At 46.0% G+C, this 21,500-nt stretch overlaps 1 protein-coding gene across 2 annotated transcripts in view; it reads right to left on the bottom strand.

Moving 5' to 3' along the window:
* The window catches only part of inpp5a (inositol polyphosphate-5-phosphatase A), a 132,944-nt gene that overhangs the window by 4,393 nt on the left and 107,051 nt on the right, over window positions 1-21,500 (bottom strand). For both annotated transcript variants that reach the window (XM_071924798.2, XM_071924799.2), the window contains exons 10-13: window positions 18,190-18,285; window positions 17,615-17,689; window positions 11,774-11,847; window positions 2,523-2,634 (exon numbers count right to left, since the gene is read on the bottom strand). In XM_071924798.2, the coding sequence (XP_071780899.1) occupies window positions 2,523-2,634; window positions 11,774-11,847; window positions 17,615-17,689; window positions 18,190-18,285 (357 nt within the window). The remainder of the gene's footprint in view (window positions 1-2,522; window positions 2,635-11,773; window positions 11,848-17,614; window positions 17,690-18,189; window positions 18,286-21,500) is intronic.

Below are 21,500 nucleotides of genomic sequence, written 5' to 3'. Positions count from 1 at the left end.
CAGAGAAGTGGAAGGGATAGCCTTTATTAGAATAGAGTCAATCTACAGGGACATTAAAATGAGATGAACTGTTCTTATTTTTTAAAATCTGCCTGTTGGAATCATGTTATATAAATGTCTAATTGAGCTTTGAATGTGGATTTGTCTTTCACAAACATGTCATGAATCTTATGACTTTGCTTTGTTAAAACCCTTAAGATGAAAGTGTTCTCACAGATTCTTAAAGAGCTGTAGCATTGCATTTGATTTGTGAATAACACCAGTAGCCATTGAATTGAATCCCCCTTCAGGAACTCGCCACAGTGTTTTTGCCTTGAAAGTTGTGCACAGTGCAGTGAGCGGATATGAACACGGGGAGTAATTTACAAAGTGGACATTTGCCTAGCGACCAAAATACACTCCCACCATAATCTAAGTGCCTATCTGAGGGAATCATGTTTCAATATCGCTTTCAGCACACAAAGACGCTGTTACCCACTCAGACATGAATCTGGAGACTGGGGTATAAATCACACTTGTCTGGTTGAACTAAAGACTTTTTAAACAGCCGCCCAACCTACACACACACACACACACACACACAGACACACACACACACAGGCTGGTGGGAGCTACCAGTTGTGACTCGCTGAGCTGCACTGCCGCCTCAGAAGAAAGAGACAGAGAGCTTGAGAATGAACCATAAAGCGAAATCCAAATTAACTTCAGACCAATCCTCCAGTCGGGGCGGGTCAGCGGTGTGCCGGCGCGCCTTTCTCCGCTGCCACCTCACTCTACCTTTCTAGCGGGCCACGCACCGGCACCTCTCTATTTGTCTGGCAGGCGGCCCCCCGAGCCGCTGCCTCCCGAAGCCTGGGATACATTCATCAAACACACACTTGATAATTTACAAAGGCAGCATAAAATTGTGGATTTTCGGGCTGCATAATCTTTAGACAGATAAACAAATTACCCGGGGCCCTCCGGCGGAGAGGGAGTGCTCGCTCGGCTAAACATTCATTACCGGCGCTCGCGGGGCCGGCGCCGCGCGGCACAGCCAGCGGGCAACCTTTGGCGTGTTAGGGCTCGGCAAGCAGAAAATAACATGATGGCGAGTTAACCGACCGTGCCATGATAGATGACGCCACACGCCGGGCTGTTTACGGGCCCATGTCTCAACAATCTGTAACGCTGGGAGCCAAAGAGTGTGTGCTCAGTGAATCATCAGCCAATCTGTGAACACACTAACTGTTAGACTCTGCCTCCTTCCCTATATTACAAGCAATTAGCTGGTGCTTGAGGGGAGGAAAGCAAACAATGACCCAGCTGTGTGCGTACGAATTGGCTTTTGCGCAATTATGACACATTAAGTGGGTGACGTGAAATAGGAGAAATATTAAATTACTGGTTGTCGTCGCTTTAAGACGCTTTTACAGCCAGTGCTTTTTGCGACTTCTTGTAATTCGATTTTCAGAGTGATGAGAGTAATTGTTGCAGTGCGGCTGCAAAGTTAAACCTCCTTGTGATGCTTCAGTCGACAAGAAGAAAGAGCAGGAAGGAATTTCTCATTTGTGGAGGACAAAAGAAAGCCAAACTTCCTGAGCAGCCCCCCACTGTGGACTATTACTGTACAATACAGTGCTGCATCTCTTTCACACACATTAACAGATGAAAGCCTGCGTGTTCCGATGCTTTTAAAAGACTCGGGCCTCTAAATTCAGCGTGGAGTACTGTGGTGAGAATTGGCGAATCCGACGTTGGAGGATCTAAAATGCCAGGAATGAGGCTTGAATCTTACAGTGGGGGGGTCATGGCAGCGTGGTTCCAAATCCCTGCCCCTTTTTCCCAAACCCAAAGTCATCTTCTTATGGAAAACAGGGGGTACAATCTGGGAAAACTTTTGCAGGGCTGTATAGTGGATCTCTGAGTAATCCAGCAAACAAAATAGGGACTCAAGAGTGAACAGACTGCAGCACAGACTGTAGGAGGAGGGGAAAGAGAGAGGGGGAGAGGGAGAGAGAGAGAGAGAGAGAGAGAGAGAGAGTGAGAGAGAGAGGTGGCAGATTGGTTGGCGTTTACAATGCTGGGATGGATTTGAAGCTGGGTGGGGGCCTGGTGGGGTGGACTCTCCGAGGAAGGAGACAGATCTGTGGCTTTATGAAGAAGATAGGGCCCACTGGAACTCTATAAGTGCCGGGATATATATACTGTCTGTGTGGACCCGAGTCTTAGCGCTCCGAATGAATATTCACAGACACCTCATCCTTCTATCTGTGAGCTGACAGAGGGAGGGGGGGAGAGGGAAAAGTGGGGGTAACAATGTGGATCAAGGAGAATGGATTTGTAGAAATAGAGAGAGAGGGGCATTTTTAAAAAATGGGTGTTGGGTGTTGAAGGCCTCGCTCAAAGGCACCTTGATGGAAGAACTGGTGATCTTTTTGGTCACAAGACGCATAGGAACCCCCCGATTTGAATATCAATCTGAATCCGTTGAGTTGGATCAGAGATGATTTAGCTTAGAGATGGTCCACAGTGACACTCACCTTTAAAACCAGATCTCTGGCGGAGGCAGACATGAGGATTCGGTCACACCAGGCAGGGCATCTGGTGTTCATGTACTCCTTCCCCTGACTGCTGTCTTCACTGTACGGATAACTGCAAGGGAACAGAAGCAAAACACAATTAGTCAATCAATAAGTATGAGTTAGAAAAGAGAGGTATACATGCCAAACATTTATGCAAATATACATGGCATAAATTTCATGTATACAGCACTTCTCAAAACAGAGTTTCAAAGTGTTTCACAAACAATAAGACAATAAAGAAAAGCCAGTAAGGAAAGCAATAAAAAATGAGGGAAATGAATCAACAGGGTTACAGAAGGATAATACACATGAGATGTCACGTCATCTGCCTTATCTCAGAAACAGAGAGATCACAATGTTTTCCTGAGAAAACAGGAGGTCCATTAGTATGGCCAATCATCTGAGTAATCTCCTGAATCAACACACATGGATGGCTCAATCAAAGCAATCCTTCTCTGCCAACTGTACAGGTTGTGTGTGTGTGTGTGAGCGAGAGGGGAGAGAAACAGAGAAAGAGAGAGAGGAGAAAAGGAGGAGTGAGAGTGATGTAGGCAGAGCGGGCCAGAGGGAGATTCAGTTTCCCATATGTATAGCTACATCCCTACACGGTCATCAAAAAGAGATTAGGTGCCGCGGCAAATGGCCAAGAGAGATTGTATCTTGGAACAGCAGGGAACAATCGCATGATTTAAGCGGCGGCAGGGCTGGAGCCCGCGAGGAGCCATCGAGCCGCTACAGATTTACATTGTTGAGAATTCAATTTGCCCCTTCGGCTCATCAAACTGCATCAGATTTACACGCCACCAATCCAATTTGTTTGTCGGCGCTCATCAGGATATAAGACTGGGCTTACATACTGTAATACCAATCCAATTTGCTCCTTCAGTGCCACACGTGCTAACCGTAGCATAACACAACGTGCCTCTTTGCCTAGGATGGTGATATTCTAATGATAAAATAAACACACATATTCTACCTTCTATTCATCACAGTTGCCAGGCTCTGATAGCTTAATTGGACTTTGTGCTGGTGCAGTGTGCATTTATTAAGCATTTTATTTGTGGTTGCTCTGTGTGTAAGTGTGTTTGTCAGATCACAATGTGACTATTACTACTGCTGCTACTACTACTACTAATACAACTACTACTGCTACTACTACTACTGCAACCACTACTATTGCTATTACTATTACTACTACAACTACTGCTGCTGCTACTATTACCGCAACTGCAACTATTATTGCTGCTACTACTACTACTACTACTGCTACTATTTCTGCTATTACTGCTGCTACTACACTAGTACTAGTACTACTACTACTTCTCCAGGTGCTTACAGCTACCCTACACATTTTCTCCAGGAAATGTACCTTTCGTAGTTGGACTCTGTGCTAGCTATTTAGAGCCTAGGGCCATGCAACGCTTATGATAAAATTCCAAACTGAAAATAAAGCCACATTTCTAAATTCCTGAAATGTTGCTTGCTTCTTGATATGAGGTTTACATCCAGCAGTGGCAACATATCAGCCCTCATCTGTCACCTTGTTTGTCCCCTACCTGCCACTCAGGAGTATCCACCTGTCCAAGGAGAGTGTCCTTGTTTTACCCGATAACTTCCAGCAGATTGGAAACACACATACTGACTGGCTGCTAGGACACCCACAGGTAGCTATTACTAAGGTCATTCAGCTTTGGTCTCTCTCTCTCACACACACACTTTGCACATACAAACAGAAACAAAGACACACGCATTGGCCCAGTATGCTGTGACATGGTGGCCATGTTTGCAAATTGTGAATGTATACATATATATGTATATGTGTGTATATGTGTGTGTGTGTGTGTGGGACTGTGTAATCATCTGAGACTCAACTGGTCAAACAGCGGCGGTAAACAGTTCAACTCCACATCAATATACTGGGAGCAGTGCCAGAGGGGATGTTACAGCTGTGCCATGGCGACCACATATTGGACAGCTCCAAGAGAGGAATGGGAGGAGGGGTGAGGTTTAGGGCTGGGGCATGAGGTGCCCTCCTCTGGCCAACACACACACACACACACACACAGCCCCCCCACCAGGTGTACAAACAGACCTGCGGAGAGCTACTTAAAAAAGTTCCCCGCCTCCAATTAGCATTAATGGCACTTAAAGCATGGGGGAAATGCAGAGGGGCTTTGGTATGCTAATCAAAGGGCTAAAGAAGTGATCCCAGGATAAAAGAGAGGCTGAAGAATAGGATGAGTGAAACGGAGATAGACAGGGAGGCAGAAGAGAGGGGATAAAGAGGGATCAGACAGAAAGAGGGAAAGTGAGGGTGGAAAAAGAGCAAAGTCTTCAAAGGGCTTGTGGAGCTGGGCTGACTTCAGGGTGGCCTCAATACTCCTTCCATATGCTTCCTGAGGGGAAGGTTCCCGGGCTTCCACAGCCTGCAGACGACCCGCCTATCAGGGCCAGAGACCGACACTGTAATAGCTTTATTGACTAACAGACTTGGGGTCAGTTTGATGTTAAAGAGATAAATTGAAAAAAATCAAGTTTCCCCCCTCGCCTCTTTCAAACAATGAACTCCCGCCTGATAGCAAACTTCCTCGAGCACTTCAACAACAAAACTCTGCTATCGTTCAGTCATTAGCGATGACAGGCCAGCCATTGTAAAAGCTGATTAACAATACTCAACTGTGTCCATTAAAGGGCTATTCCGCGTCCGTGTGCGGGCAGGTATAGGTTGTTCCCCTCTCTGTTTTACCGCACCCTCCATTGGCTCCAATAGAGATAACGCGTCTTAATGCAACAGCAAACAGCCGAGTGGCGCGCTGGGGCCAAAGTGATTAATGTGTCCGATTAGCGAGCTCACAAACTTATCGGGGAAGGTAAACAGGCCGAGTGGGCGTGCGGGCTGAAGGCCGTCAGCTCCTATCAGGCCCTTATTGCCCACAGCAAGACTAATTACACTAATTAATGGGCCAAGCTGATAGCGGCAACAATTGTCCACCTGTATGGGAGGGGGGTGCTGCACTTCCAGGTAGCCACACACACACACACACACATATGTATGACATGCACATGCAAACACGCACTACACTGCACAATACACTGCTGACCCAACTCAGGTCCCAAGAGCTAATGTTGTACTACTAATAACTATATTTGTATTAAAGCACTTTTCTTAACACAGTTACAAAGTGCTGGACAATAAAAGGAGCAAAACAAACAGAATAATCAGCTAAAATAAAAGGAAGCATTGCACGTCCTTGAGACCCACTCAACAGAGCAGACAGCAAAAGACTAGCAGCAATATCATCATAATAGAAATGAGAATTAAGAACATTATTAATACATAAAGTGACACTAGAGTCCACGCTAAAACTGAATCACCTCGCTAAAAGTGTAACCAAAACAGACTATACACACTACTAATGTCACACTAATAAAAAAGGCCTTTGCTTTCAACAACAAATCAACAAGTCTTTCTATCTTTCTATTAAATCTTACACTACATTTTCAGGCTTTATATTTCAGTCTTTCTTTTGGACACACAACTCCTGCTGTTTTCCTCCTTGTTCCTCCGCTTGGTTTCATTTTGCTGACCGCAGCCCTGATACGCGCCACATATCGAGACCCTCTCTAGCACCCACCAAGAGCTCATTCATTCATGCCTGCTTTGGGGTTTAATGTTTGACTTGGCTGCTGACACATTACTCACATGTGTTCCGGCCAGTGTCAGCTTGTTTGTCTTGCAACTGAAAACTAGCGAGGCGAACACACAGGCAGGCCCTACCTACGGTGTGTCACCCGGCCTCACCCAGCAGAGGGAGAGGCCGTCGTGATATAATGGCAACAACACTGTACAATCTATCTATACACACTTTATTTGTACAGCACTTTTCAACACAAGTCCTTTGCAAACAATAAAACAATAAATGTGAGTTAATACGATGAACGATAAAATCGGCAGATATCACTTTAATGGAGGGTTGAAAGAATAAAACCCACAACAAGGCTAAAACAGATTAAAAAACAAAAGCCTGTGTGTGAAATGTGTTTAAATAAAGGCAGGTAGGCCAAGCTGCTAACCTGTGTCCCCAGGACCCCGTCACTCCGTCCTGGGTTGCGTCGCTCCAAGCCAAGCCCCCTTGTCCCACATTCTCCTATCTCCCGCTCAAAAGCTATTAGCTTGTTCGACATAATGACAAATAAGTGACAGGCCAAACAGTGAGCCATTGAGTTGCTCAGTATTTAATAAGGGCAATATAAACTTGGGAATATAGGCAGGGCAGGAAGCCAAAGATAAGAGTTACAGTATCAATGACATGAGGTCAAGGGTCCTGAAGAGCATCATGGGATGTTGGTAACATGGCGATTGCCGTGTTGCGATTGGCTAAAAAGTCAGGTGCTGCTGGTTTCGAGCGACTCGCTGCCTCTACAGCTATGTTTGTTTGCCGTTGTCAGGGGAGGCTTGGCAAAACACTGAACCACACACACAAACACACACACACACACACACACACAGATTCAAAAAGATCAGCCAAACGCTATCAATAAAGCTGAATGTTTGCTTCAGTTTGTAGGGTTGGGACGCTCGCAGGCACAACATTGGCATAGTACAGTACAAACACCGAGTGAAATGCCATCGGTAGCTCATGGCCGACGGCCTGCTGGGCTTCATCTGCGTCGAGTTACGCCTTTAGCCGCTCCAAACGGAGACAAGTAGACACACAAGAGTTCCGTTTAATCCTCTCCATATAAGTATGTTTTTAACAAAGCCTTCCACTAGCATCATCTCAGCGAAAGAGGCAGAGACACATGGCAGTGGACAATCTTCAGCTATTACCGCCACAATGGCCCCTCATCATTTTCACGGGGCTCTCCAGCAGTTAGAATGATGGATGTGATGCCTCGTTGTAAAACAATGTTCCCGTTCAGTTGTTCAAGCCCAGAACACTGGATCCTGTGGCCGCTGGAAAGCGCCTCGGCCGCAGTGCTTTAACGCAACGTTGTCGTTAAAGCACATCTGTGGTACTCCATAAATGGAGTCATGCGCCTCCGCTCCAGTATAGGGTGACCGCTCACGACGCAGAGAACAAGAAGCCTCCTTCATATAGGAGGCGCACAGCAGGGCTATAGGACTAATGTATCCACGCTGACAGACGTGAGCGCACAAGTACACGCACACATTTAGAGGGTGACATCATTCGTGCAGCTCTTCAGAGGCCCTGGGTGCAGTGTGAAGAGTCTTCTTCACTGAACAAGGACTGCTACTGTACATAGGACAGCCGTCCATGTGTGTGCGTTTCCCATGTGCTCAATACTGCCCTGACAATTCACTCGGAGATCTCTGTTATTTAGCTGTCCTGGGGAACGTCCAACAGTGTCACACGGATGTGAACATGACAACATGACCTATCCAAGTTCTAGTTTTCTACAAGGTTACACACTGGGGTGGGCCAGGCAGAGATTGCGCAGTTTTGGAGAAATTGGCGGATGACCATTCGTGTCACCTGACCAGATTTTTCTCTCCCTCAAAGGGCACAGTCATTCTGCCTGGCACAATCGGTTTTTCTCAAGGATCTCTCCCCCTCCCCGTCCTCTTTCGGAATGAACCTGTGAATGTTGTAGCTGTTCCCAGAGGGGAAGTCACTCTTCAGCCCGTCCTCACAGGCCCGCAGCGTTTGGAAAATGTACGCTAACGTGCCAAGGTTGGTCCCAGGGTGCTTCCTTGGCTTCCCGTCAAACACCAAGCGGCGAAGACACGACTGTTTATCGGTTTCTCCCTCCTCACCGGGCCTCACCTCCTGACCCCCCGGGGCCATGCTCTGCTCCTCTCCTCCTTTCCATGTCTAGACTTGGCAAACACAGACACATGGGACTGGAGCCATTATTTCGGCTCTAGCGTCTTCCCATCGCTCTCTGTATTGATACATAAGGAGAGGCTAAGCGAAAATACATGCTGGTATATGCTCGTTCCCTGCTAGTACATTCCCATCCAAGCTACGCATTTTAGGATTCGTTCATACATTTCCATACATTCACACCAGGAGCTGCCCAGTACAGCTGGGAAAAAGGAAATTCCAGCAACACTTGCAGGACTGAGAACAAATATTTTTTAGATGAGGGAGAGGAGAGACTTCAGATTCACTGTCCCAGCTCCTGACTCCCTGCCATGGCTCGACTTGGCAAGCACAGACACACAGGATGGCAGCCATCTTTTCTGCTTCCCATCTTCCCTTCTACCAACCCTGCCCAACCTCCGCTCCGGCTCCCGGCTCTCTATACTGAACTCATGAGCTGTACATTGATGGAGTTGTACCGCTGGTCTGATGTCACTCAAAATCTCCCTCAAGGCCCATTCCCAGTAACCAGGTTAAAGAGGGAATACATTCTTCCACTGCTCCCTCATTGTCCACTGCGTTTCTTCCCCAAGCTGGGGTCCCGATTCAATTTTTGCATCGATCTCGCGCAAAAAAAGAGTAAAGAAATCAGATAAGAGCAGTACTAAAAGCTTTCCCCTAAATCAATCAAAATACATGAATAAGTTACTGGTCCCTTAGTATGTTTTAGGCCATATTACCTTAGTTATGCTATTCCAGATATGAAATCAAACATACCATAATATATAGCATAACTTACCATTATTTCCAGTCAAATGGCCACATTGCAGCCTATATGCAAAGATAATGACCTAATGGCTGGTCCAAGTCTCACACAATAGCTTGATGTTGCATTTGGATTTTGAAACTCAGTAAATGATTGCTTTCTGATTAATAGACTCATATATACTCTCCCAATACACTGGCTGCACTAGGAAAACTCTTGACCATACATGGGGTCCTGTGTATGACTGTATGTGTGTGTGTGTGTGTGTGTGTGCGGGTCATCTCGCAGCCTATCAGCGCACGGCAGCCGACTGGCTCCAGGTCCAACTGTGACGAGGCCTGGACAAATTCCTCACCCCGGTGCTCGAGTGCTTAGACATGTCACGGCCAACTTTGACCGACGACTTCTTGAAGGTAAAGCGGACCGAAATTTACAGCTTGTAGCACATTCTTTGAGCGATGCGGGGGGAAGAATGTATGTACGTACGTACATATGAGGACAGAGATTCCCACTTCCTAAAACTGAAACACCATTACAAACCCTTTCTGCCTTTCTAAAAATGTAATGGAGCTGTTTACCTGGTGGAAGGTGAAAGCTTAGGATAGATAAACATTTTCTGCATTTTGGCCATGTACATCAGTAGCTAGAAATCAATCAGTCATCTTGTCATATTCAATCCTTAGTTCATCCTTGGCAGCATGTCTCATTTTGTGACAACTTCTTATCCACTACTGGACAACAGACAGAATTAACTTGCAGATTAAATGTTGGTGACTAGTATTGATTTATAGATTGAACAAAAGTGAGCCGTGTGTGTGTGTGTGCGCATGAGTGTGTGTGAGGGGTGTGTTCTGATGGCCTGCGTTAAAAAGAGTAATAACCTCACAGATGGCGAGGGGCCGGGTCCGGAGCAGGCTATGTGATGGAGAACAATCGTTGAGGCTTGATTGCTCAAGGAGCACAAGGCAGACCCGACAGGGGGAGGGGGACCAGTGTGTATGAGGGGTGTGTGTGTGTGTGTGTGTGAGGAGTGGGAGGAGGGGGCTGTTTAAGTTTTAACTAGGCCGCCGCCACCCATTCGCGGCTGACAATGATGTGGCTTGTCGCGCACACAAGAGTAGATCACATCAAATTTCATATGCTGCTCCCAGGTTTCATCTATTTGATTCATCATCTTCTCAAGTATGTGAAAATCATTTGTATTCTCACACAGCGGCACATTCATTCCTCCCTGCGGGGAGATGATTCAGTATTATATGGATAGGTGCAAAAGTCAGCCAGTGTAAAAGGACAATAAATCCACCTGTCACTTATGCAAAGTGATGTAAATGGGGTCCCTGATTAAGACACAGAGTCATTTAAAAACAGGGACTGGCAGAACCTTGACACACACACACACACACTCTCTCCCTCTCTCATACACACACACAACCACTCAGTCTCAAATTCTTACACTCATAGTCTCTCTCACACACACATGCATGCACACATACGATAACTCTCTCAAACTCACACTCATAGCCACTCACACACACTTGATAGCTCTATCTCCAACTCTCTCTCTCACACACACACACACACACACACACAAAAGTCCCCCGCCGCCCCGCGCCTGCCACTAGAGCAGTTTATCAAGTAATTATTGTTTGATTACAGCGTTTCATTATCTGCACTGATTGAGTCACAACCGACGGCAAAGGTCAAGCGCCATTAACGCGCTGCTCCCGAAACATATTTCCACGCCGGCCGCGTGTTTGCCCTCCCTCTCCTCTGAAAGGGCTAATTGCAAATGCATTTGTTTGAGGAAGAGGAGAGGAGACCACCCGCTTCAATCTCCCCCAAGTCCCACTGCGGCGGAATATCAATGCAGCCCGCGGCGTTCACACATCACCACACACACACACACACACACACCAAAACATACACATGGGAGCAGTTTGGGACCACGTCCAATCATACTTAACAATTGATACCCATCAAACACAGATCCTGCAGCTCTCATAAAACCATTTCAGACAATGAGGGGTGATTGAGTCCGTCTGATTGTGCGTGTTAATAATCAGTCAAAACTGCACTGCAGTCAGAGTGCTTGTTGCCAGGATCTGGTTAATATACTAGTTGCATTTGTTCCAACTATAACAGCAAAAACAACTTTCTTTGCCATAAAATGCAAGTAGTTTTCCTAAAGATATTACATGAGAATATGCTGTCATATGATCACACCGCATGCAGCTCAAAAAACCAGATGCCAAATGTCCATTTTCCACAACCAGAGAAACGTTGGCTCATGTTCACCACCACCACCAGTGCCAAGATTTTAATCCAGGATCTTCTTGCAGTGAGGCGACAGTGCCGCCCTCTGCAAGATTTTTAATACCTCTAAAACTGAATTTAAGACTTAAAATGCTTTATTTGATTGCATTTAGGACCTTTAAGGCTTCACATTTAGATGATATAATTTAAAACATTTAAAAACCTTTTCATGACCTGAGATGACTGCAGGAACATCAGGACTAACAATCAGCAGTAGTTTGTCGATGTGGTTGCTAGCGGTGTGAATGCAGAGAGAGAGACTTGTCTAGCCAAACTGTGTGTGATGTAAAATGGCTCCATACCTGGGTGGGAAAGCGATCTCCAGCTCGTGCAGCCGATCCTTGAACACCGACAGCTCTTTGTCAAACTCTAAAAGCTGTGGAGAGAGAGAAACGGATGGAGGGATGAAGAGAGAGCGGGGCATGAATAAAGGCTTTATACGGTTCAAATGCTCATTTTATTTGTTTTTAACCTTTCAACTGAGCATGCATGCTCTTTTCCCACCCCACCCTGCTTCACATTCACTCAGTTACACACAGTCGCACTGGGAGCTGCCCAGTACAGCACAGTTGGAGGTTAGGTGCCTTGCTCAAGGGCACCTTGGTGGTAGCTGATGAGGGGAGAGTGTTTGTCATTCACTGTCCCCATCCACATACAGTAGATAGCAACCTATATGTCAGTCTGCTGCGTCTGCAATTTGGAATAGGGTCCACACAGCATGGATTTGATACCAAAACTGTATTGAGAACCCAGACTTCTGGATGCCCAATATCTGCTTTTAAGAAGAGGTGGAAGTCTGGTGAACCTAGTGGCATTTTCAGGTAAAATACTTTTCTGCCTAATTGGCCCTACTCTAGATGAGGTGTGGATGTGAATTGGAGGGAGAGAGAGAGAGAGAGAGAGAGAGAGAGAGAGAGAGATTGTGTGTTGAGGAAAGTTGAGGACACCATCTTTGGGCTTATCCAGTTATGTCCATGTACCCACCCTGACAAATTTTGACAGAGGTTGACCAGCACCAGTGTGTGTGTGTGTGTGTGTGTGTGTGTGTGTGTGTGTGTGTGTGTGTATGTGTGTGTTACTGTGTCCCTTTAGCCCTGTCCTACTGGGGGTCTGTCTCTCCACACTGACAGCAGATCCACACGCTCTTCATCAATCATGTCTCCTCACCCAGCTGTACTCACTCACCAGTGTGTACACACACACACACACCCACGCTCACACACACACTTCCCCCAATTTCCCCCCTTTCACAAAACCCATAAATCATTAGTGAAAAGTGCAATTAGCGGCTTCTTGTACACATTAATTATCTGGGAGATGAACAGGTAGCCGGGGCACCTGCATGACTGCCTCCCTGAGAGACTGACAGCCACGTTTCCCAGCAACCCCGGAGGACCCGCCGCTAGCCCCGCCCCTTTCCTTTCAGACAGGAAGACAGCGGGAAGCGGCCCAGACACATTCGTTTAGTAGCAAATTGAGCCATTGTACACGTTTCAAACACGCGGCTACAATTATGGCCTGACGAAGACCTCATCCCAGACTGTGAGAGTCTGACAGCGCTCGTACAGGCGGCTTGACGTTAATGACATTACATTGGTGTATTACATGAGGCGATACGTTGACGGTTACATGATGAAATATCAATGGGGATGACGCGCTGCACATGGATAATGTTTGGAGGGACGTCCTACCAAAGTGGGGGGGTGGAAGGGTGTGTGTGTGTGTGTGTGTCTGTGGGGGAGACTGTCATAAGAGTGTTATTTCATCAGCGCTAGACAACTACTGTCATCCATCTCCACCTCTGACACATTTACGTTACGTCTCTGCTGCGCATGTAAGTATGGCTGTGTGTGAATATGTTGGCTGTGTGCACACGTATAAACAAGCCAAAGTGCAGTATGTGCGCTCCGTGTGTGTGTGTGTGTGTGTGTGTGTGTGTGTGTGTGTGTGATCATGTGCCAGTGGTGTAGAACAGTGGCCATTACTTCCCAGGCAGAGGGGGCTCCCAGACGGAGTCTCGGTGGTTCAGGAGGGCAGATGTGCCGCATTCATCAAACTCACACTGCCGGGGTCACGGGAGAGACTCACACACTGTGGATGAGGGATGGCAGAGCAGGGGATGCAACCCCACGCTCCACTGTGCACCCCGTCTCACCATCCACCTTCCCTGAGTGTGTGTGTGTGTGAGTGTGAGAGAGAAAGAGATTGAGATAGAAAGAGAGAAAGAGAGAGACGGAGGATAGTTTTGGCAAAAGTGCGCGCAAGAGCGTTTTTAGCAATGTATGTTCATACGGTTAAAACGGTGAGTGCTTGTGTCAATAATTGACACGTTTAAGTTTTCCATCATGTGTATGCATGTGTGTGTGTGTGTGTGTGTCTATATATGTTCACAGGTGGGACAGTGTTTGTTTGCAAGGGGCTAAAGCGCCTCAGATTACAAGTGTGTGACACCGTTTAAACAGCAGCAGATGAGCGCTGTTGGGGAGCAACATAGAGCTGCGTGTTTCCATGCTGTGTGTGTGTGTGTGTGTGTGTGTGTGTGTGTATGTGTTAAGTGAATGTTGAGTAATTCATTTAGGTGACTGGAAAACCCTGCGGGCAGAAATTTCACACTACATTTCATCCCAGGTCAATTAAGCATAATGATTTGCTGGTCTGGTAGGTCAGCGGTAAAAAAAAAAAAAGAAAACAGCTTATATTGGTTCAAGGCCTTATGGCATTATAAAGCCGGGAGTAGTTTGTCAGGCAGAAATGACCTTGGGAGTTGTGGAGGGGCTGGGCCGAGATGCTGCAATATCACAGACGAGGGGAAGAAGATGAAGAAGTGTCGGGGTAAAAACCACCCTGTCATGGGTTCAAATTTCTGACTGTGCTTGGCTGATCAGCGCACTCCTAAATCAGGGTGTGTGTGATAGTTAAGAGGCGGGGAGTCGAGGGGGGTAAAAAGAGGGAACACGAGGTCTTCGGCCCCCCGACTGTCCCTCTCGCCCTGTCCGGCGCCCGTAATTGTGCTTTGATTTACGCGTTGTCAAATATCCCCTGCGACAACACCTGCTGCCATTAAAAGCCATCAATAAATGCTGGGGTGAAAGGTCATTTAATTTGATTTTTACACCTCACACTTGGCTTTCATTGCGCGGGGCCATATTTTTTCTTCTTTTTATGAGATCTTCATTATTTTGTGTGGAAAAGCGATAAACTGTCGCTGACAGGGGGGATGTCCGACGGGTGCTGAGAGGGGGCCGACCCAAACAAACACAACACCACAGTACATAGCACCACTGCACTCATTCTCATCTCTCTTATGTTATGTAGAGGTGGATCAAAAACGATGAGGATCGCTTCTCAAACAGTGGAAGAGTCCAAATGTTCCTATTCCTATTCCAAAATAAAGGCACAATTTCATCTTTCTCAAAACCATTGTTAGAAGAACTTGGAAATAGCTGTAGAAAATGAAGGTCAAAAAGTAAGTGCATCACGCCTATTGTACATGTATGTTTTATCCATTCTGATCACGCTAAGCAAGTGGTCAATACTTGCCCGAGCCATTCAGAACAGCGAGCTCAGAGACTAAGAGACAGCCCGGGACCCAATTCAGCTCAGCTCCGGTTTATATAAATCCTGTGAGGTCAGATTTTATTCAGCATGGCTTCTGTATTACCACTTAAGAGCTCTGACAGATAAAATATGAAAGAAGTTTGGGCAGGAGCGCCGTTTTTTTTATTTTTATTTATCTCTCTTCCGTCTCGTGTTTTAAAAGTCTCGCGGCTGTGAGTGATGGCGAGCGCGACGCCGCCGGCATGCCGAGGAGGAGCGGGCCGGACAGGGGAGGTTCATCACTCGCTACAGGAGCCCCGCCGCTAGTACACAAACACACCCCCCTCTCCCGCTCCCACCCCCCATCTGCCGACACCACACTGATAAAGTTACAATAAAGAGATACTGAAACAAAATCAATGGGGACAGAGGAAGGAGGGGGACGTGCCCGAGGGGTGTGTGTGCGCGCGTGTGTGTGCTGTAGGACAGGGGGGTGGAGGAAGAAACTGTACTGATTGCCCCATCTACAGATACACAACTCAGATACGCACACACACACTCTCCCTGCTCCTCCCATCTCTCCACTGGAGCAAGGCCCCGCGGTGCCCCTTGACGCCATGAGCGCCCGGAAAATTTAATCTTCCCAAATACTCATCAGGGCTCTCCATCGTCCCGCCGTGACAGCGCCGGGGATAATTAATTATACAATTTCGATGGGAATATCGACTAAACAAACCTATTAATCATAGCAAAAGTCAATAGGCATGGACACATTCAATCATGTCCCGGCCAATGATTACTCCTCTCAAAATACAATAATTATTTTCAAGAGCTGCCTCGAATTAAATTTCTGTCAAGCCGGTACAAGTCTAGCAGTTGATGAAGGATGCAATGGATTTTTTTTTTTTCTTTCCCCTGCCCCAGTGGAGGAGTGTGAGGAGGGGGACATTTATCCTTTTGGAAAGGTAGTTTGTTTTATAAGGATCATAACATGGTGTGTTTAACTAGACCATGACCATCAGATTATCTCTGATGCCCCCATTATGTCATCCATCTTGCCTGGCTTGGCGAGGAGGAGGAGGAGGAAGAGAGGGGGAAGGGAGGAGGGGAGGAGGAAAAGAAGGAAGGGAGGAGGAGACAGAGCGGCTCCTCAGCCTCCTACAGCTGCTGTTATACAGTCAGGGTTCCTACACATTTTTGCTGATCAAATTCCATGACTTTTCGACACGCGGCGCAATTTGCATGGTCAATATTTGCCAGCGTCTTATGTCTATCAAATTCCATTTTTGGCTGAAGAGCTGATTTGAATGCCCTTTGCCTTGTTTTGGCTAACTACAGTTTACCACTGGGGACTTATATGTGTTTCTACGCGTTTATTCAAGACACACATTCACACATAATTATATTATTTATTCAGGAAATGTGTTAATTGGGTTATTTCTCCTCCAAATGTAACCAGATCTCCCAGGAGCCAAGCATGATATTGACTTTAAAAAAATGAGCAAATTTCTCTGACATTTCCAAATCTTTTTGGATATGTAGCATTTTTCCATAACTTTTCCAGCCCTGGAAAACACTATAAATTCCACAACTTTTCCAGGTTTTCCATGACTGTAGGGACCCTGTTCAGTACACAAACATCCACACCAGACCTGGGCCACACAGTGTGTGTTTTAGCAAGCTTAGGTGTCAGATGAGTTGAAGATCCATTTACTATATTGGCATGCAAACACAGCTACAGCTAGAAATAATATTTTTCATACACACTTTCACACATACCGAGAAATGCATGGTACAAAGCATCTACTACACATATAAACACATACTGTACTACAGAATTTAAAGGTACATAATATGGCACATGAACACACATAGATGACCCTGATCCAGGTAACCTATCTTAGAGGGATGACATGCTTATGATAGTTTCATATGCTTTTATATGCATGTGTCAAACTACATGCATACACTGTGTTTCCAGTGTGCCGAGGTCAGTGGCCGCACAGTCCATTGTGTGTGTGTGTCCTTCATGGGAATTTTAACAAGCTCTATCTTTGAACCGCTTACTTAATATACAGCCATATAAAAGTGGAAATGTGTATCAGGTGTTTTTCCTCAGTAGACACTAAACGCTCACCTCATCTACTCTCAGTCTCATTTAAAAATTATTCCAAAGACATTCGACCCCTCTGCAGGGACAAAGAAAGTGTGTGTTAGGCCAAGGATATGTGAGGGCATCAGTTAACCCATCTGTGTGGCTCAGATCAGCAACTGTTCACAATGACGTGTGTGTACGTACTTCATTTACCTTGGTACTACCCTTCCATGCCCACTATCTACAAATGAAAAGCCCTCAAATCAGATTTTGCAGCTACAGCCAATTAATGCCTTTCATTCTCTCGTGCTGTGTGTCATTCACTTGTTTAACGGTGAATCGACTTGAGATGCAGCGAACTGCTTGTTGCTGCTGGACTCACAACCCGCCGAAAGAAGGTCCACCGAGTCCGTAAGATAAATGAAATCAGTAATGAATAAAGGGAAAACGAGGAGATATGAGAGAAAGTGGATGAATGTGTTATGGGTTACGAAACGGAGGGGTGACTTACCGAGGTCCCATTGTTTTCCCGGAAAACGTCCTGGTTGACATAATTAAAAAGCTTCTTTTCAAGTTGAAGAACAACCTAGATCGGTGGTGAGAGGGGAACGGTGGTCTGATTAATAGCAATACTAATGTGAACTGCACTTTGTAATTAGAGCACTAATGAACTGCAGTGTGCTGCGGTGGTGGGGAGCACTGTTAATTCTACATGTGTCTCATTGAGGCGTCAAGCCGATTCACATCTGGTACTAAAACCACCTGTATACCCAAGCAAGATGTTCAGGGATATTGTTGGGCAAACAAATTAGAATTTTGTAAAATACTCACTATTTAATGGTGAAATTACATATTCAAAAATGTGATTTCCCTTTCAGCAAAGGGAAAGGGAAATTCTTATATTCCTACTGTATGAACTGGATTTGTTTTGATTCAAATTTGGCAAAAGGTGTCAGCCCAAGAATATTATTTAAGTTCAGTTTTGCCAATTCATGTTCATGATATAATTGTGACAAATGAGGTTATGATATGTCAGTATCGTGTAACAGGCTTTAATGGTGATTATTTGACATTAATGTAGCGTACCTTTCGGTCGTTATCACTTTCTCGGAATATTAGCTTGTCAACTTCATTGGTGTCGGCGGCTCTGACTGTCTGCATGGTGGCAGTGGAGCAGAGACTCTGGAGGAGAGAGAGAGGGAGAGAATGGGGTGATCAGGAAGATATAAAGAAGGTAATAGTCATCTCATATTAGAAATGCACAGTAGTTGTGTGTTCAAAAACAAAAAAACAAAACAAAAAGAAATATCACATCCACAGTTAATGGAACTTTTTCAAATATCAAAGTTTTAAATGATGTTGTAGGATATTTCTATGCAACTTAAATGTGCGAACACACACACATACACACACTTTCTACAGCAGTTTATGCGTGTGGGGCCATACTGTATCACAATACTGCTGGCCATTCTGCAGTCCTTGTGCCCAGCACCATGCACCACACCGCTACGCATTTGAATGATTTTTAAAGAACCGTCCCACAAAGTACCACCTCACTGTCCCCTTTCTTTATCTAGGTCTATGTACTGACCCTGCGGACCGTGTGCATGGTTAAATTCCCCTTTGTGGACTCTTTTAACAATTAGTTAAACATTCGACCATCTGTGTTTGAAGACAGTTGAATGAGGTAATCCTTCTGCCAGTGGTTCCCATACCACACGGCAGGGACGGGGCGACCTGATTGAAATTCAAAGCACAGATTAGATAATCGGGTCAAGCCAATATAGCGGGCAGAAAAAGGCCCTTTAGACTCAAATGTCACAAATCAGTCCTGCTTCGGCCACGAAAAACGACACACCAGATTAGAACAAACACTATGGCCTGAGAGAAAGTCCAACAACTCTCCTCAGTCCCCCCCCCCGCTGCCTCAGCCCCAGTCCTTCATGCTCACCCACCCCCCACCCCCAACCCTTCACCCCCCCTCCCAAAAGCAACTTTCTAAAGCCCTAACAAATCGCTCCATCTTTCACTCATTTAGGCCTTCCAAATGCAGGGTCAATATGGTCCCCTGGCAGCCAAATGCTAATGCGCTTAAGTGCGCTTAAGCAGCTTTGTGCAATGAATAGGCCAAAGAAGGAGCTAGAGAGAAGGGCAAGGCAGAGATACTTTCCCTGTCAAAAAGTCATTGTAGCCACAACTAGCACAGACAATCCAGGAAAAAGTCATTTTTTTATCCTCTTCTATGATGAGCGCCAAGCGTACCAAACATGGCGCTGTGGTACAGGTTCTGTTCAACACCATGTTTTGTTCATGTTAGATATTGGCAACCAAAACTACAAGTCTTGTGAGGGTTCAGTGTTTGACATATTAAAAAAATCTTATTCAGATGGACCTTCAAGTTAGTGGATTCTACAAGCATTGGTAAGCGTTGGTAATTCTTCCTAGCGAGCCCCCTTCTGTTGTCTGCTTTGCAAATCCAAAAGCTAGTCAAGCATAAATCCCTGGCCACTTCAGTTACTACTGAAGCCAGAAACTCACACTGCTTATTGGCCTGAAAAAAAAGCATCAATATTTAAAGGACAGAAATAGGCCCTCCATTCATGTTCAAATGATTTTGATAATCCAGTGACAGAGGCTTGGATCAGGGAATCTGCTGTTTAAATGCAAGGGTGAATGTTACCACTGAACATGAATATATCCCCATGACTTAGCGATAGTGCACCTGCACAAGTGAGCGCACGCAATTGCATGTTCACACAGATACACACAGAAACGCACACACATTTCTACTTAGAGAATAGCGGAATGACATCATTCTCAGTGAGATCATTGGTCCACAATGGTTTTGTATCCGTGTTACACCTTGTGCCAAGTGCCACTGCATGGAAAGTTCAACAGGAAAAAAAAAAAGGACAATTAGCTAATGCTGCCTTGTTCTTGTGGGAAAACCGTTTTACCCAGAATGAATTCCTGGGCAAATGAAACTCTTCTAGCTTCAGGGAAACTAATGATTCCAATTGCAGTTACTAGATATTACATTTGCAAGAACAACTGATTCAGTCAAGAAGACACTTGATTCATTTGACATGTGTACTGCGTAGGTTCAGTGTCTAAATGGCCATGATAAGGCTAATTCCTTTCATCTATGTTTGAAACGAACCAATGTGTGGCAGAGTTCAGTAGATCAACTCAGTCCTTCCAGTATCCTGGGCTGGACCGTCGCCTGCTGGTGGACGCCGACATGTGATTGATTGATCCATTCATACGTTCATTGACTATGACCGATCAGTGTGTCAGGGGCAGTTGGTGGCGGCTGATTGCACGCCATTGATCACAGCTCCCCTCCTGTCGTCTCGAGACGCCTCAGCGAAAAACAACCTCTCTCTCCACCCTCCACCCCCCCCTCGTCCCAGTGTCCCCGTCGTCCCCCCCCGTCATGAGATCGGCCCTCCAAACGCACAGAGGGGTAAATGAGAACCCCATGCGCTCACTTAAAGCCTTATCAATGCGGTGATGCCTCCTTTCCTACTGCCAGTAGACCCCAGGTGCTCGCACAGAACAAGAAATTAATGAAGAAAAAAAAAACTTCAACCGCCAGTGTGTGAGCAAGCAAGAGGGCAGATGGTGACCACAAGTTCACCCAGCTCCTCAGCTTCTAATTGTGGATCATGCACATAGTAATAAGGACTTTGGGTAATGTGATAGGAGAGGGGGGAGGGGGTGTGCTGAACAGAGCTCTCTCTTCAAGTGGGCCTTCAAAGCGCCAGCATCGTAAGCGCATTACATCTAAACACGCTCTCACTGACCACCCTAAATGATATTAACATAATTCGTTTGACTGCAATTGCCTCCTCATTTGATACGTGGGAATTAGAGCAAGAGAGGCAGAAGGGGAAGAGAGGGAATGGGAGAAAAAAACAGCTGTCAAGAGAAAGGAAGTTTTAGTCCCGAGTACAGTAGGGATGTCTTCACTCCTCTGGGTTCTTTAACGATTCCTGCAAAGTGACTTGGCATTGCATCTCCGCATTATGGGTCACAGGTCAAACACTGAGTGTTTGCAGAGGGCCAGAGGCCGGGGGTCTGGGGAGAGAGAGGTTGCCGAGGAAGGCGCTGGCTTTGCGCTTCAATGGAGGATAATCTCATGACTGTCGAAGGAGGAAGCGGCTGTTTAAAAGGAGCTCTCTATTCCGGCCGCTCTCCTTAGAAGAGAGGTTAAAGCAATCTGTCCCACTCCAAAGACCAAAGACACACACACACACCCAAGCCTTCTGTCACTGGTCCAGCAAACAGATGGAGACGATCCACTGTGCCCAACTTAAACACAACACCCAACAGACCTGCACACAACACCGTGACACAGTGCCTGTTACATATAGTGACACATATTACATGTCTGA

The sequence above is a fragment of the Centroberyx gerrardi genome, chromosome 15 (genome assembly GCF_048128805.1).
Source record: "Centroberyx gerrardi isolate f3 chromosome 15, fCenGer3.hap1.cur.20231027, whole genome shotgun sequence".
In the NCBI taxonomy this organism is placed as follows: Eukaryota; Metazoa; Chordata; class Actinopteri; order Beryciformes; family Berycidae; genus Centroberyx; species Centroberyx gerrardi.
Note: the sequence above shows the minus strand (reverse complement) of the source record. Positions and strands in the feature narration are given on the sequence as shown.